Source organism: Microcaecilia unicolor, chromosome 12 (assembly GCF_901765095.1).
Source record: "Microcaecilia unicolor chromosome 12, aMicUni1.1, whole genome shotgun sequence".
Classification (NCBI taxonomy): Eukaryota; Metazoa; Chordata; class Amphibia; order Gymnophiona; family Siphonopidae; genus Microcaecilia; species Microcaecilia unicolor.
In genome coordinates this window covers 30,437,899-30,453,230 of record NC_044042.1, presented here as the reverse complement: position 1 = coordinate 30,453,230, position 15,332 = coordinate 30,437,899, and the positions used below count along the sequence as shown (strand labels likewise).

The 15,332-nt window shown below is 43.5% G+C and overlaps 1 protein-coding gene across 1 annotated transcript in view; it reads left to right on the top strand.

The window, feature by feature from the left end:
- LOC115481366 (integrin alpha-M-like) overlaps positions 1-15,332 on the top strand; it is a 152,906-nt gene that overhangs the window by 118,799 nt on the left and 18,775 nt on the right. Inside the window, 3 exon segments of the mRNA XM_030220448.1 lie at positions 8,165-8,244; positions 10,640-10,723; positions 13,624-13,705. Coding sequence (XP_030076308.1) covers positions 8,165-8,244; positions 10,640-10,723; positions 13,624-13,705 — 246 coding nt within the window.

The window sequence follows — 15,332 nt, the reverse complement described above, 5'->3', positions numbered from 1 at the left end:
AACTTTCCCAGTGCCTCAATCTTTCGCCTCCAGTCTTCCACCACCGTCTCCAAGGAGCTGCCAGCCACCCCCTTACGATACCCTTCCCGGTTTGGGCCAGAGCCGCAATCTCCATCTGTTCCTCCCCCAGTCCTTCAGTTACCTTCCTCAGAATCCATTTCCCAATCTTCTATCTCCTGCATAGCTGGGTGTGTAAGAGAGGGATTCTGGGAATGGTAGTTCCTCCCCTTCTTCCTTAACCCTGCTAATCTCTCAGCCTCCGGAAGCGTGGCTTTCTGACTGATGGAGTTTTGATTATGAAATCCGTCCCACCGGGGTTCCCCTATTCTCTGCGCCCCCTTTCCTCGTGACTTTCTTAATCCCTTTTCACCTGCCTTCTCACAACATCCAGAAGAAAATCACAAGGACTATCCCTCAATATAAATATCGAACACATCTGCATTATTCTAGTTTCATCAGCCTACATCCAATCTGAGAGACTCCTGAGGAAGGCCCTTGTGGGCCAAAACATGGCTCGTGTCAAGTCCTGGATGTTTAATAAAGATGCAAGTTTGTACATCGTCTGGTGTTCCCCCCCCCCTTTCTTTTGTCGCCCCTGTTGTGATTGACTTTTCCATGCATTGTTACACAACATTTCTCCTCTTATCCAAACTGTAGGCAGGCATTTGCCGGGGGAGGTAACAATGTGCACAGTTTAGCATTTTCACAACTTCACCTATTTTACACAGCTGCAGAGACGACGGGTGGAAAGCTACAAGAGTGCTTTCCCGTGGGATAGTAGGCCCCAGGGGCGTATCTGCGTGGGGCCACAGGGGCCTGGGCCCCCGCAGATTTTGCCCCGGACCCCCCTACCGCCGTTAACCCTCCCTCCCTCGCCTACCGCCGTCATCTACCCCGAGGTCCACTTCCTCCGGCTTTTTAAAATATTGCTTCAGCTGGCGGGGGACCCCAACCCCCCGCCAGCCCAGCCGCGATCTTTAACTTTTTCATCCTCGTCGTGCAGCGCGCTGTGAAAGCTGCATGCATCTTTAGATCCAGTTGGATGGAGTCTGACGTCGCAGCACGTTGTAACGTCAACGTGCTGCGACGTCAGACTCCATCCAACTGGATCTAAAGATGCATGCAGCTTTCATAGCGCGCCGCACGACGAGGATTAAAAAGTTAAAGATCGCGGCTGGGCAATATTTTAGTATAAACAATTTTTATTGATGACATTTCCAACATATAAATCCAACATTGTCAGTAATATGAACAAGTTTTTTTGTTTGATTTAGACCAACATCATCATCACTTTTTTCAAACTTTTGTATGTAATCTAATAATAAAATTATCAAAAACAACATCCTTAACACCCATCACATTATAACATTCTATCTCGTCTTTAACACTTTACAGAACATTAGATGTCGAATCTCATCATGGATAGTATGCCCTCCTCCCCTCTTCGTTTATTATCCCAGTCGAATTAATGAAGTTCTTCCCTCCCCCCTCCCTACAAATTCCCTCCCCCCCTCCCCCCCCCTTTTGAAGCATCAGTTCCTGAGTCCTAGGGATGTTGGACCACCTTTTTATTTGTTATGTTACAGGATTTGTCAGGTAGGAATGCGAGGGTCCCCCAATCTGTTAATAATGTTACTACGTGCGTGGGGTGCAAGGACCTGTATATAGTTTCTCCAAATAAGATATAATTCTTTTTGTCTTTTAAATCGCAAGGCGACAGCCCGAACTTCCATCAACAGTAAAGCATGAAATCTATTACGCCATTGCCAGTATGTCAGAGGCTCCTGCGTAACCCAGTTGACCAGTATGCATTTTTTCCCCACTAAGCAGGCCTTGTAGACCAACAAATTATGGTGGACAGCACCAGCCCCAGACCCTTCGTCCATCCCTAATAGGGCTTGTTCTGGTTTCAGCGAAATTCTTTTGTGTTCCAAATACCCTAAAAAATTAAATATTTTAGTCCAGAACTGCTGGACTTCCGGGCACTCCCACAGAGCATGGTAATATGTACAGGGCACATTTCCACATCTCCCACAAGTTGATTCTCCTACTCCTCCCATTTTGAAAAGCCGTGATTTAGATGTATAAGCCCTGAAAATCACCCTTCCTTGACATTCTCTTAATTCTGCACTGTTTGTTCGTTTAGGGATTTGTCGTAAACAACTCAACAGCATATGCAATGTCACCTCCCTTCCAAAATCTGCTGACCATTTCAGTATAAGCTGGCTCATAGTTTGATGTTTTTTGTGTTGTATCAGTCTTTTGTGAAGGAGTGATATTGAGACCGCCTCCTCAGTAGGCATCTCATACAATTGTTCTATTTTATTGGGCACATCTGCTATGAGAAATTGCGTGGGAATCCCTATTATATAGTGAGATATCTGTTGATGTGCAAAGACATCCGTCCATGAGACTTCACCTATCCCCAATGACTCCACTCCTCTCATCCTACCTGCAGAGTCTACCAGGTCTTGTATAATTTTAAGCCCTTTTTTCTTCCAAATTTTAAATCTAAAATTATCCATTCCTGGAAGGAAGTCTCCATTCCCCACTATAGGTAGTAATCCACTTTGATGTGCATCAAACGCCCATTGGCGGCTCAATTCTCTCCATATCAATCTAAGTGGTCTAACCAACAGACTGTTCTTTATGTGTTTTGGTAGTGAGGACTGTTTGGCCTGCAGCACATACTGCAATTGCAGAGGGCTAACCCACCTCTCCTCCACTGCCCGCGGTGTGTGGTAAGACGTCTCCCTGAGCCAATCCCCCACATGTCTCATCAAACATGCTCTGTTGTAGCGTAATAAATTCAGTACCCCCACTCCTCCTTTTTCCCAAGAGTCTAACATATTTTGCCAATTTATTTGTGGTCGTTTATGATTCCAAAAGAACTTTGAGAGCATGCTCATCAATTTCCTCCAATCTTTTTTTAAAAGAAAGAGTGGTAAAACCTGAAAGCAATACAGCCACTTCGGGAAGAGTATCATATTAAATAAAGATATGCGGCCTAGTAGGGATAGCGGTAATTTAGTCCATCTATCTAATAAACGCTTTGTATACTCAAACAATTTAGCTATATTCCTCTGGTATAATCCAGAAGGCTCCCCCGGCAATTGTATCCCTAAGTATTCAAACGAGTTATTTGCACGTTTTAGTGGACATGCTAATCTAGACCACTCTGTTTCTGTCATATTTATCAATTGAATCTCAGATTTGTCCAGATTAAGACCAAACCCTGAAAAGTCCCCAAATTCTTGTAAAGTCTCTAAGATCACTGGTAAGGATAGTTCAGGTTGTGTTAGGATGACCAGTAAGTCATCCGCAAACGCAGATATCTTAAAATGTTCGTGTCCTATATGTACCCCTTGTATCTCTGGTGATTTCAAAATATCCCGAATTAGAGGGTCTATCACCAATACGAACAGAAGTGGAGATAAAGGGCACCCCTGTCTAGTGCCTCTAGCTACCTCAAATCGTCTAGATGTCAATCCATTTGTCATCACCTCCGCCAGAGGGCCTTTATATAACGTTCCAATGGCCCTCCCAAAAAACCCATTGATCCCATATGCTTCCAGTACTCCAAACATAAAGTCCCATCGTACTCGATCGAATGCTTTGTGTGCATCAAAACTGATCAGTATAGACGGATCTTTGCTCAGTGTTATGTGTTCCAATGCTAATAAAATTTTTCTCAGATTTTTTGCTACTGATCGGTCTCGCACAAACCCCACCTGTGGATCCAATACCAGGTGGGGCAGAAATCTAGCTAGTCTATTTGACAAAATTTTAGCAAACAGTTTGGCTTCATAAGCTATTAAAGAAATAGGTCGATAAGATTCTGTTTGAGTTGGGTCTCTGCCCGGCTTCAATAACACGATGATTTGCGCTGTTTTCAGCGAGTTAGGGAGTTCTCCTCTTTCTACATAATTGTTAAAGACCTTAGTTACACAAGCTCCAATCTCTTCAATCAGAATTTTGTATACTTCTGATGTGAAACCATCCACTCCTGGTGATTTATAGAGTGGACTGTCCCTTATACACCACTGGACTTCCTCCTCCGTTATGGCTGCATTTAAGATGTCTTGTTGGTGGCTTTTGAGTTGTGGAAGTATCTGTCCCCCTAAATATGAAGTCGCCTCCAATCCCTCGTCTGCTGGTTGAGAATACAAGCGGGTGTAAAATTCCTCAAACACTCTATTAATATCTTCATTAGTATGGAATCTAGCACCTTTCTCATCCTGAATTTGTGTTACCCATCTCCGCCCCCCCACCTGACAGACCAATCTCGCTAAGAGTTTCCCTTGTTTGTTAGCATGTTGGTATAACTGGTATTTATAATATATCAAAGACTTTTGTGTATGAGAGTGAATCAGTTGATTGAGTTCTACCTGTGTCAGCAGCAGTAGTTTCTTATGGGAATGGGATTGCGTTCTACCATATAGTTGTCGAAGCGTTCGCACCCTTTTCTCTAACCGCCTCAGCTCGGCTTCTCTCATTTTCTTTTTATGGGAGGAGTATGATATTATATGTCCTCTCAGTACGGCTTTGGCTGCCTCCCAAAAGAGAACTGGGTCTGATTCATAGCTTTCTCTATTAAATTCCCCATACTCCCTCCATTTATCTTTCAGAAATATATGGAATTGAGAATCATAATATAAATTTCTTGGGAACCTCCAATAATATGGGCCCTTTGGTTCAGCTTCCCATTTCAGGATTACCGATATCATTGCATGATCAGACACCAGAGTAGGACCGATCTCTGCCCTCTCCAGCTGGGTCGCCATGCGTTGTGATATTAGCAGGTAATCTATCCGTGACTGAGTACCATGGGCTCTTGATAAATGGGTATAGTCACGATCCCCTGGATGTAGCAGGCGCCAGGAGTCCAGCAGCTCCAACTCCGAACATACCCACGGTACTCCCCTGGAAAAATTCACTGGTCTTATCCGGGAGGGGCCAGTGCTATCCACCAAGGGATCAAATACTTGGTTAAAATCTCCTCCAATTATTATCGGCATCTGGTCAAAGCTTTGTACATGTTTTAGGAGTGTCTGGAAAAAATTTTTGTCATACTGGTTCGGAGCGTATATATTAACCAGTAACAATGGCTTATTGTTTAATGTAATATGTTGAATAATATATCTGCCCTGGAAGTCTTGAATCTTTCTGTGTTTCACATACTGTATTCCTTTCCTAAATAAAATGGCTACCCCTGCTTTTTTGTTTGAAGTTGGGCTATCAACCAGGTCTCCCACCCACCAGCGGCACAGTTTTTTATGTTCATCTGCATTCAAGTGCGTTTCTTGCAGCATGACTATCTGGGCCTTATGTCTATTCAGTGTTTGCAATATCTTTGATCTTTTAATGGGTGATGAAATTCCCCCCACATTCCATGATATTATCTTAACCACAGTTGTTTCCACAAAAGCTCATTATGTTAACTCTCATTGAGCACAATTGTTCTGGAAGGCGAGAGCATCCCAGCTTGCCCCCGTCCCCCATTATTAGGTGGCTCCCTCCAATCCCCGTATACCTGTCCATGTCTTTACATTGAATTCCCTTACGTTGATCTATCAGCTTCCCCCTCTGTCCCTGTTCCTGATCCAAAGCGGCTGGGCAATATTTTAAAAAGCCGGAGGAAGCGGACCTCGGGGTAGGTGACGGCGGTAGGCGGGGGAGGGAGGGAGTGTTAACAGCAGTGGGGGGGGGGTTGACGGCGGTGGGGGGGGCTATAATGTGCCCCCTCACTCTAGCCCCTGCCCCCCCTACCGCCGAACCTCAGATACGCCCCTGGTAGGCCCATGCTTTCTCTTTGAGAACTGATGCTGCCTGGATGTCTCGCCGCCACCTGAAACTAAACATGACCAAAACCGAGCTTCTCCTCTTTCCCCCTAAACCTGCCTCTCCTCTCCCCCCGTTCTCTATTTTGGTAGATAACACTCTCATCCTCCCTGTCCCGTCTGTGCGCAACCTTGGAGTCATCTTTGACTCCGCTCTCTCCTTCTCTGCTCATATTCAGCAGATTGCCAAAACCTGTCATTTCTTTCTCTATAATATTAACAAAATTCGCCCTTTCCTCTCCGAGGACGCTACCAAAACCCTTACCCACACCCTTATCACCTCTCGCCTAGACTACTGCAATTTGCTTCTCACTGATCTCCCGCTCAGCCATCTATCTCCCCTTCAATCTGTCCAAAACTCTGCTGCGCGTCTTATATTCCGCCAGAGTCACTATACTCACGTTAGCCCTCTCCTCAAGTCGCTTCACTGGCTCCCTATCCACTTCCGCATACGGTTCAAACTTATGCTTTTGACCTACAAGTGCATCCACTCCACAGCTCCTCAGTACCTTTCTGCTCTCGTCTCTCCCTACACTCCTCCCCGTGAACTCCGTTCGCTGGGTAAATGTGTCCTGTCATCCCCCTTCTCCCCCACTGCTAACTCCCGGCTCCATTCCTTCTATCTCGCTGCTCCCTATGCCTGGAATAGACTCCCTGAGCCAGTACGTCAGGCTCAGTCTCTGGCTGTCTTCAAGTCTAGGCTTAAAGCCCACCTCTTTGCTACTGCTTTCGACTCCTAACCATTATCAATAGAAATCAAACAAAATAAAACATGGAAAAGAAAATAAGATGATACCTTTTTTATTGGACATAACTTAATACATTTCTTGATTAGCTTTCGAAGGTTGCCCTTCTTCCTCAGATCGGAAATAAGCAAATGTGCTAGCTGACAGTGTATATAAGTGAAAACATTCAAGCATTACTATGACAGTCTGATAGGGTGGGAGGATGGGGGTGGGTCGGAGGTATGCATGGGGACATCAAAGCATATCATTGATATTCTAACAGGGTGGGTGTGGATAGGTGAGGGGAGGGTGATCAACAGAGACATACAGCTTTATGGTTTATAATGGGCTAGGAACCCCAGGTCCTTGTTAAGTCCTTTCTGTTGGGTGTTAAAATATTCAATCATTATGACTTCAAAGGTCTTACGTTCTTGTATGGTTTTAAAGTTACCTTTCAGTATTCTCACTGTGAAATCACTGGTATCATCTTATTTTCTTTTCCATGTTTTATTTTGTTTGATTTCTATTGATAACCTTAAGAGTGGACTAACACGGCTACCAGACTCCTAACCATGACTCTCTTACTCACCCTCACTTATCACCCCTACCACTGCAATTTCCCCACCCCTAGCTGTCTGTTCGTCTGTCCAATTTAGATTGTAAGCTCGGTTGAGCAGAGACTGTCTTTTTCATGTTAATTTGTACAGCGCTGCGTAAGTCTAGTAGCGCTATAGAAATGTTTAATAGTAGTAGTAGTAGTAAAGTCTGTAGGTCAAAGTCCTGTGCTGACAGGAAAATTGCCCAAATAGAGTATTAACTCTTGCTGTTGAGGAGATATTTTGAGAGAGATTATTAAACCATTTTAAAAATTATTTTAGAGAAAGAAATTGAAAGAGAGAGACAGAGGGAGGGAGGTCGAGGGAGAAAAGAGAAAGCAAAGAGAACAACAAAGGGGATGACAAAGAAGAAGAAAGTGAAATGGAGAACAGAGAAACAGGGAACAAGAGAGGGTGAACGAGATGGAAAAAAGAGAGGAAATAGAAAAACAGAGGAAAGAGAAACAGGAATTGAAAGGGAAACAGAGAATTAGGGAATGAGAGGAGTTGAGAGAAAAAGAATTGAATTTAGATTGTTTATTGTATTTCCTGAATATTGTTATGACTAATAGTCATCTTTACTGAACTCAAGATTGTACTTGATTTAAACTGTAAAAGTGATACATAAATAAAATAAAAAAAAGAAAAAGGAGAGAGCAATGAGAAAAACAGAGGAAAGGGAGAGAGAAAAGAAGTGAAAGAGGGAAACAGAAACAGAAAATGAGAGAAGATGACAGCAAAGGAAGAAAAGAGAGAGCAAAGAGAAAAAGAGGGATACAAATGCAATAAATAAAAACAGAGGGAGAAAGGAAGTGACAGAGGGAAACAGAGAATAAAAGGAAGTAAGAGAGAAGGAAGAAAGAGAGACTAGAGGGAAATAGAGCGAAAGGAAGTAGAAGAGAGAAACCAAGAATAAGAGGGGTGAGAGAGAAGGAAGAAATGAAAGAACATATTCTACATAAGTCACCTTCTTTCATCTCTCTTGTGGTGGATTTCATTTCAGGCTGTGTTCTTGGCCACTTTTGATGTCTCTGCAGAGGCACCCTGGGGTCAGAAGTTGCAAATGTCTGCCAATGTTACCAGGTAAGTATAAGAATCCATCTGCATTTATTTCCTCAACCTTCAGGGCAAAAGTTTCCTATGGCAGGTTCTTTGCAGTAGCTGCTGAGTGGCAGGAGGGTCCACTCATTCAAAGTACCAGAGAAGCTTCTGCAACTTCCTTCTCTACTGGAAAGAGTTGGAAGAGTAACTGTATTTTATGTCTGTTCATTTTTCTAAAGTTGCTCTTGAGAAAAATAATTTTCTGCATCAAGATTTTTCGATAATTGTTCAAGCAAAAATATTTTCAAAATGTGCTCTATATTTTAAACACTAACCTAACGATTGGAGGGGAGTTATGTTCAGTAATTTCATATTTCCTATTTTCACCTTTAATTAAAGATTTCAGAAAATTATACATCTCTAAGCTTTGCCCCCAAGGGCTGTGAATGCTGCCTCTGAAGTATCCCCAGCACTGGCTGGCCTCAGAAACAGAAGCTGCAGTCTGATAGAAAAATGGAAACTTAGAAAGCTAGCAATCGATTAACAAATGAAACACATAGTTGAAAGAGAAATGATAATCCAGGTTATTGAACTGGTATAAGGCTGATCTCTGTGTGTGTGTTACCATAGGAATGATATTTAATTTCTTTAGAAATGTTTTGATGGGGCATCCCAAGCCTGAAATGTGCTTTGTGTAGCATGCTCTCAAGCACTCCTGCCCCACCCGTCACGCTGTGACCAAGCAAGGGAAGCCATAGGACAGGGCATAGCTTTGGAGCCTCACCTCCTTGCTATGGCCCTGGTTTCTACTACTACTACTACTATTTAGCATTTCTATAGCACTACAAGGCGTACGCAGTGCTGCACAAACATAGAAGAAAGACAGTCCCTGCTCAAAGAGCTTACAATCTAATAGACAAAAAATAAATAAAGTAAGCAAATCAAATCAATTAATGTGAACGGGAAGGAAGAGAGGAGGGTAGGTGGAGGCGAGTGGTTACAAGTGGTTACGAGTCAAAAGCAATGTTAAAGAGGTGGGCTTTCAGTCTAGATTTAAAGGTGGCCAAGGATGGGGCAAGACGTAGGGGCTCAGGAAGTTTATTCCAGGCGTAGGGTGCAGCGAGACAGAAGGCGCGAAGTCTGGAGTTGGCAGTAGTGGAGAAGGGAACAGATAAGAAGGATTTATCCATGGAGCGGAGTGCACGGGAAGGGGTGTAGGGAAGGACGAGTGTGGAGAGATACTGGGGAGCAGCAGAGTGAGTACATTTATAGGTTAGTAGAAGAAGTTTGAACAGGATGCGAAAACGGATAGGGAGCCAGTGAAGGGTCTTGAGGAGAGGGGTAGTATGAGTAAAGTGACCCTGGCGGAAGACGCTATTCAATGTCCTGTGGTGCTAGTGGTGTGCAAACATCTGCTGACATGCCACCAAGCTTTTCTGCACTCCTCAGCCCCTCCATTCCTCTCCCAGTACCACTTCAGAGTATCTGCTATGAGTTTTGAACTGCAGCCATGAACCGGGAGGTTCCCAGAGCAGGGTCCCAAAACCCTGAAATTCAATATCAAATATGGAAAATGTTCAAAATGGGATAGTGCATCTAAAAGTCTATTGTTTCCCTATCCTCTCCCCAGGCAAAGACACAGCTGCCACCTTGCTTTCTTTTCTGTATGTTATACAAAGTGTTGCTGGGTTATTGTGCCAACCTGAATGTATGGCTGTGCTCTGAAGCATGATTTTCTAGTAAGCCTTCTGCTTCTGTGTGGCCCACTGAAATGTTAATGGGATGGTCACCACCTGGGCTCACCAAATCTGGAAATCAAAGTTCATTTCCTCGTCCCTTTTTTGTTTCACTGAGGAGTAGCCTAGTAGTTAGAGCACTAGTTTTAGCATCCAGAGATGGTTGGTTCAAATCCCACTGCTGCTCTTTGTCATCTTGGATAAGTCACTTAACCCTCCATTGCCTTAGCTACAAAATTACATTACAAGCCCTCTAGGGACAGGGAAATAGGCAATGTGCCTAAATGTAACTCACCTTGAGCTACTACTGAAAAAGGTGTTAGCAAAATCCAGATAAATAAATTTGAGAAGCAATGTCACCATCTCCTGGACACTCTATATATTGCACCTTGTTATTTTCCCATGGATAGAATTTTGCCTCTGTGCTTTTAAGGGAGTCAAATCCGAGTTACATTTGTACCCTGCCCTTTCCCACTCTTGGCAGGCTCAATGCGGCAATGGAGGGTTAAGTGACTTGCACAGAGTCACAAGGAGCTGCCTGTGCCTGAAGTGGGAATTGAACTCAGTTCCTCAGGACCAGAGTCCACCACCCTAACCACTAGGCCACTCCAGTTAGTTTTTGTCATTGATGTCACCAGTATAGTTGAGGCTGATGCTTTTACAGGAAAACACATTTTTCACACTTTTTCATTCTTTTTCAGTGACAATCAGGACCAACAGAGTCCAGAGAGTATTTACAGTGCCGAGCTTCCCATCAAGTTTGGAGTGAATGTCCTCATAAAAGGGTATGTGCCAGAGAGCGAAGGCCAGTGCAGTGTAAACTAAAGCAGGACTGTAGGACTCAAAAAACAAGCAAAAAGCAAAGCCAAAAAAAGGTACATAACCAGCATTGAGTAGCTGTACAGAGTGGCTCAGAGCCACTATGTGATCAAACAGCCAAGATAATATCTCAAACATGCAAAAGCAAACCAAAGTCCCATTAAGATATGGAGCTACAAAGACCATAGCAAAATGTCAAGATATGAACAACCCTTACTTAAAACTACAGGAACAGCTTTTGGGATCTCAAACTTATCTACATGAATTGTATGGCTTTCTGCAATATTTCCTCCCTACTATAGACAGTAAAATGAATAGAATAGAATGAAAAGCTAAAGGTGATTTGCAGAAAGTCATCTGACTCAACAAGACAGGAGTTAATGGCAGGAGGGGAGGCATTCAAGGCTATAGAGTTATCTGTCAGTTGGAGTAAGATCCAGTGGCTTCGAAATGGACAGGAACAGTGTCTGTCTTATTACTGAGGAAAGAGAAAGTTAGAGAATGTGCTAACAACCAGATTCCGCATGCCAACAAAATCATGCTTAAGATAATACCAGGGATGGACTGACCATTCGGGCAACCAGGCAGTGCCTGAGGGCCCAGAGGCTCTACCTGGATGCATGGCGCACCGCTGGTGATCCAGTGGCCTCTACAAGGGGGGGGGGGCATGTTCTTTTCTGCCCAGCCAGTTGGGCTGATGCTATTCCCTCCTGCCTGGCGCTAACGTATTTTAAAAATGGCGGCCGAGACTCCCAGCGGAAGTCTTGGTCCTCATTTTGAAAACATGGCGGCACCGGCAGGCAGGGGAATAGCAGCAGAAAAGAACATGGCTATCAGACCACCAGGACCCCTCATGTAGGGCCAGGACAGCAGGGGCGGCAGCAGGGGCAGTAGGGGGGTTGTCAGGTAGTGGCCGGGTGGGGGACCCAATCCACCCTCAGTGCCCGGGGACCCAGACTACCCTCAGTCCACCACCTCGATAATTCAGAGAGGATGTGAGCTCTTATGGAAAGATAAATGCCTGACGCTCAAAGATCAAATAGAAACCATTAGAGGGCAAGAATACCAAAGTCCAGTTTCCTCAGCTGCAGCAAAGCACTAAATTATGCAATTAATTCAAGACCTTGGAACATGTGGAGAAAGATGGTTGTACTAAGAAGTCTACAGTGAGGACCGAATCTGGAGAAACAAGTTTTTCAATTATGAATAAAACATTTACTTTTCACAATCTTTGTTCAAGCTTAATGTCATTAATACTCCAAAAACGTGGGCCTTGCTTTTGATTTCTTCATTGTATTTTCTCATTTCTTTCTGTTCTGGACCCTGAAAAGATGAAAAACCACATCGTTTAAATGTTCCTTTGTCTTGATGTACATTGGACCACGTCTTCACTTTCATTCTTTCTTTTTACTTTCAGCTAATAAGATGATACCATGTGAATATCTTAGATTTTTGACATTTCAGCTTCCTATTCCTGCCTTAACCTCTTCCATCTCAGGTCATTCACGGTAGGGATCAAATAAGCATGAGGATAAGATACATTCTGCCTCTCTCCTTTTGACACATTTGAAATGTGGTGTGGGAGGAAATAGCTCAAGATTCCACACAGAGCGAAGAAAGCCAGCAAGTGTCCAGCTAAATAAAGCTGACTTGTTCCCTTGAGGTCGTGATTGACATTCTTTGGACATGTGAGGCGCATTCTTGCCTGCTAAAGAAGAAGGGAACATAAATGGAAGAAGACGGGGAAACAGGGTGAATGGATGAGATCAAGGGAGACACTGATTCTGCAGCAACTTCAGGAAGCATTTGTTGACAGGTCATCCTGGAGTGAACTGATCCATTAGGCTATTCAGGAGGTATCATCAGTGGTGTACCAAGGGGGGGCGGTGGGGGCGGTCCGCCCCGGGTGCACGCCGCTGGGGGGTGCCGCGCGCGCCTGTCCTTTGTTCGTTCCATGCTCCCTCTGCCCTGGAACAGGTTCCTGTTCCGGGGCAGAGGGAGCATGGAACGAATAAAGGACAGGTGCGCGCGGCACCCCCCCAGCGGCGTGCACCCGGGGGGTTCTTTCGTGGGGGGTCCTTTTGCCGGGGGGGGGGGGTCATGCTGCATCCGGGGGGGAGCGCTGCACCCGGGGGGGGCGGGGCACATCGGCGATCTGCCCCGGGTGTCAGCCCCCCTAGGAACGCCACTGGGTATCATACAACATTAGCTGGAATTCAGATTTGGCCCTAGATTTAGAACTACAGTAGGGGTTGGGAAAAAAAACGGAAGAAGCTTGCAAAAAAAAAATGTGATTAGAGAGGTGTGGTAGCCGTGTTAGTCCACTTTTAAAGGTAATCAATAGAAATCAAACAAAATAAGACATGGAAAAGAAAATAAGATGATACCTTTTTTATTGGACATAACTTAATACATTTCTTGATTAGCTTTCGAAGGTTGCCCTTCTTCCTCAGATCGGAAATAAGCAAATGTGGTAGATGACAGTATATATATAAGTAAAACATCAAAGCATTTCATTGACAGTCTTAACAGGGTGGGAGGGAATGAGAGGGAACTGGAGAAGTGGGGGGGGGGGGGGGGGGGGGGGAGGAGATGTTTGTGACTGCTGGTATGATGGCACCATCAAGTGGCTGTTTTGCACATTACAGGCCATAACATGCAGAGATCAGATTCCTCACTTTCTACCTTTCAATGAGGGAGAAGAAGAGGGTTAGTGGAAAATATCTTCAATGAATTTAGTGTGAATTATCCCCATGTCCAGTGACAAACTAGTAATCCTTAATCATTTGCAGCAAATGAAGCAGTGTGACTGATCACTCAAGGCTTATATTCTGGTTTCTCTTCTGCTTCCTTTATTTTCTAAAAGAATTGAGGAAGAATCTGTTCGTTATGTGAATTTTTCAGAGAAGACTCAGGAGCAAAAGAAGCTTGTGAGACATGTGTATCAGGTAATGATATAAAAAGAACCTAGAGTGATCTTTCTTATGTGTTGTTTCTTATGTGTCTTATATGATCAATATACCACCTTTTTGAAGATAGTTATCCAAGGTTGAATACCGCAAGAATAAGATGAACCTAGGCAATAGACAATTACAGCGGTAAAGGTATTCAAATAACAGTACATATTATGGCACAGTATGCTGCTACCTACAATATCAACACAATACACTGTCAAACATCTTAATAGACAGCATAGGGTGTAAGCAGACACACCCCCTCGAGATTTGATTGCACTGCGGAAGAACAGTGTAGAAAAATGTGTGAGAATAGGTTTCAAAATACTAATTTCAAATGGTGCTTTATGCCACTTTATAAACAGTTTTTCTCTTTCGATAATTAGCCCCATGGTCACGTAACTCAGAGGATTCTGTAAGTCATTCATTCCTCTGCCCCACCCAGACTCTGCCTATATCTATATGTGAGCCCATCCTCAAACTCTGCACTATTGATGGATTGCACATAATTATAGAATAAACGTGCATATGTGCGTCTTTAGCATAAAGTCATGAATGTGTCGGTATTCTAATGATTTACAAAATATGTGGTCATCTTCTTTGCAGAAACTACGCCCTTAGTCCCTAGCAGATAAATTAATTTTATAATTTTTATAAGAGATGAGTAAGGAATAAAATGACTTCAAAAGAAGCATCTTGAGCTGTGTAATTCATTGGCACATTGCACCAGTTGAATCTTTAAAACCTTAAACTAAACATATATGACTTAAGACACACAGAGCAGTCACACATAGAAGCATTACCTGAAGGCACACGTAGTACAGGCGATATTCAGCCCTTGAAATGCTGACCACTGTAGGCAGATTTGGGACTAGACATAATCTGGATACCAGCACTCGAACACCTGGCACCTCGGTGACCAATGGATGTTATCCCAGTCTGGCCAATATTCAGCACTGGCTATCTGGGCAAGTTAGGACACTCTTGGATAGTTCTCTGGGCTGTGGCATTGAATAGTGGCAATGCCTGGATAATAAGTAAAAATCAGAAACTCCAATTTTAACTCAAAATTTAAATATACAAACAATAAAGAGATTAAAACATTTTTTATGATATGTGCTCAGTTTTAGGTGTATACACTTAAACTCAGGAACTGAGATGTTATAGCACCTTTCCATACATCATAGCACACCCTGCCTCCTCCTGATAAGTTATAACTCAATCAAATCTTCAAAGTAAACCAAAAACATTTTTTTGTTAAAACAGATTATGTAGCACTGTTACTTAGCTTAATCAGTAGGTTTAATGCAGTCAATGGTGTGTATAAGTCGTTTCATACAGATTCCTGGTTAGTGTATAACTTTTTTTATATATAGTGCAAAACTTCGTCATTCAAAACAACACAACTTCCCAAGTTCCCTACATGGGCCATGTTTCGCCAGCTGTAAAGGATTAAAATACAAGCTGATACACGCCACCACCTTCTCTTACATGAGCACACAATTGTGGAATGCAATACCTACAGCCCTGGAAGCTATTGATGAAATAACTAACTTCCGCAAATCTCTGAAGACACATCTATTCAACAAGGCCTACAAAGAGAACCCATAACCTTACAAAA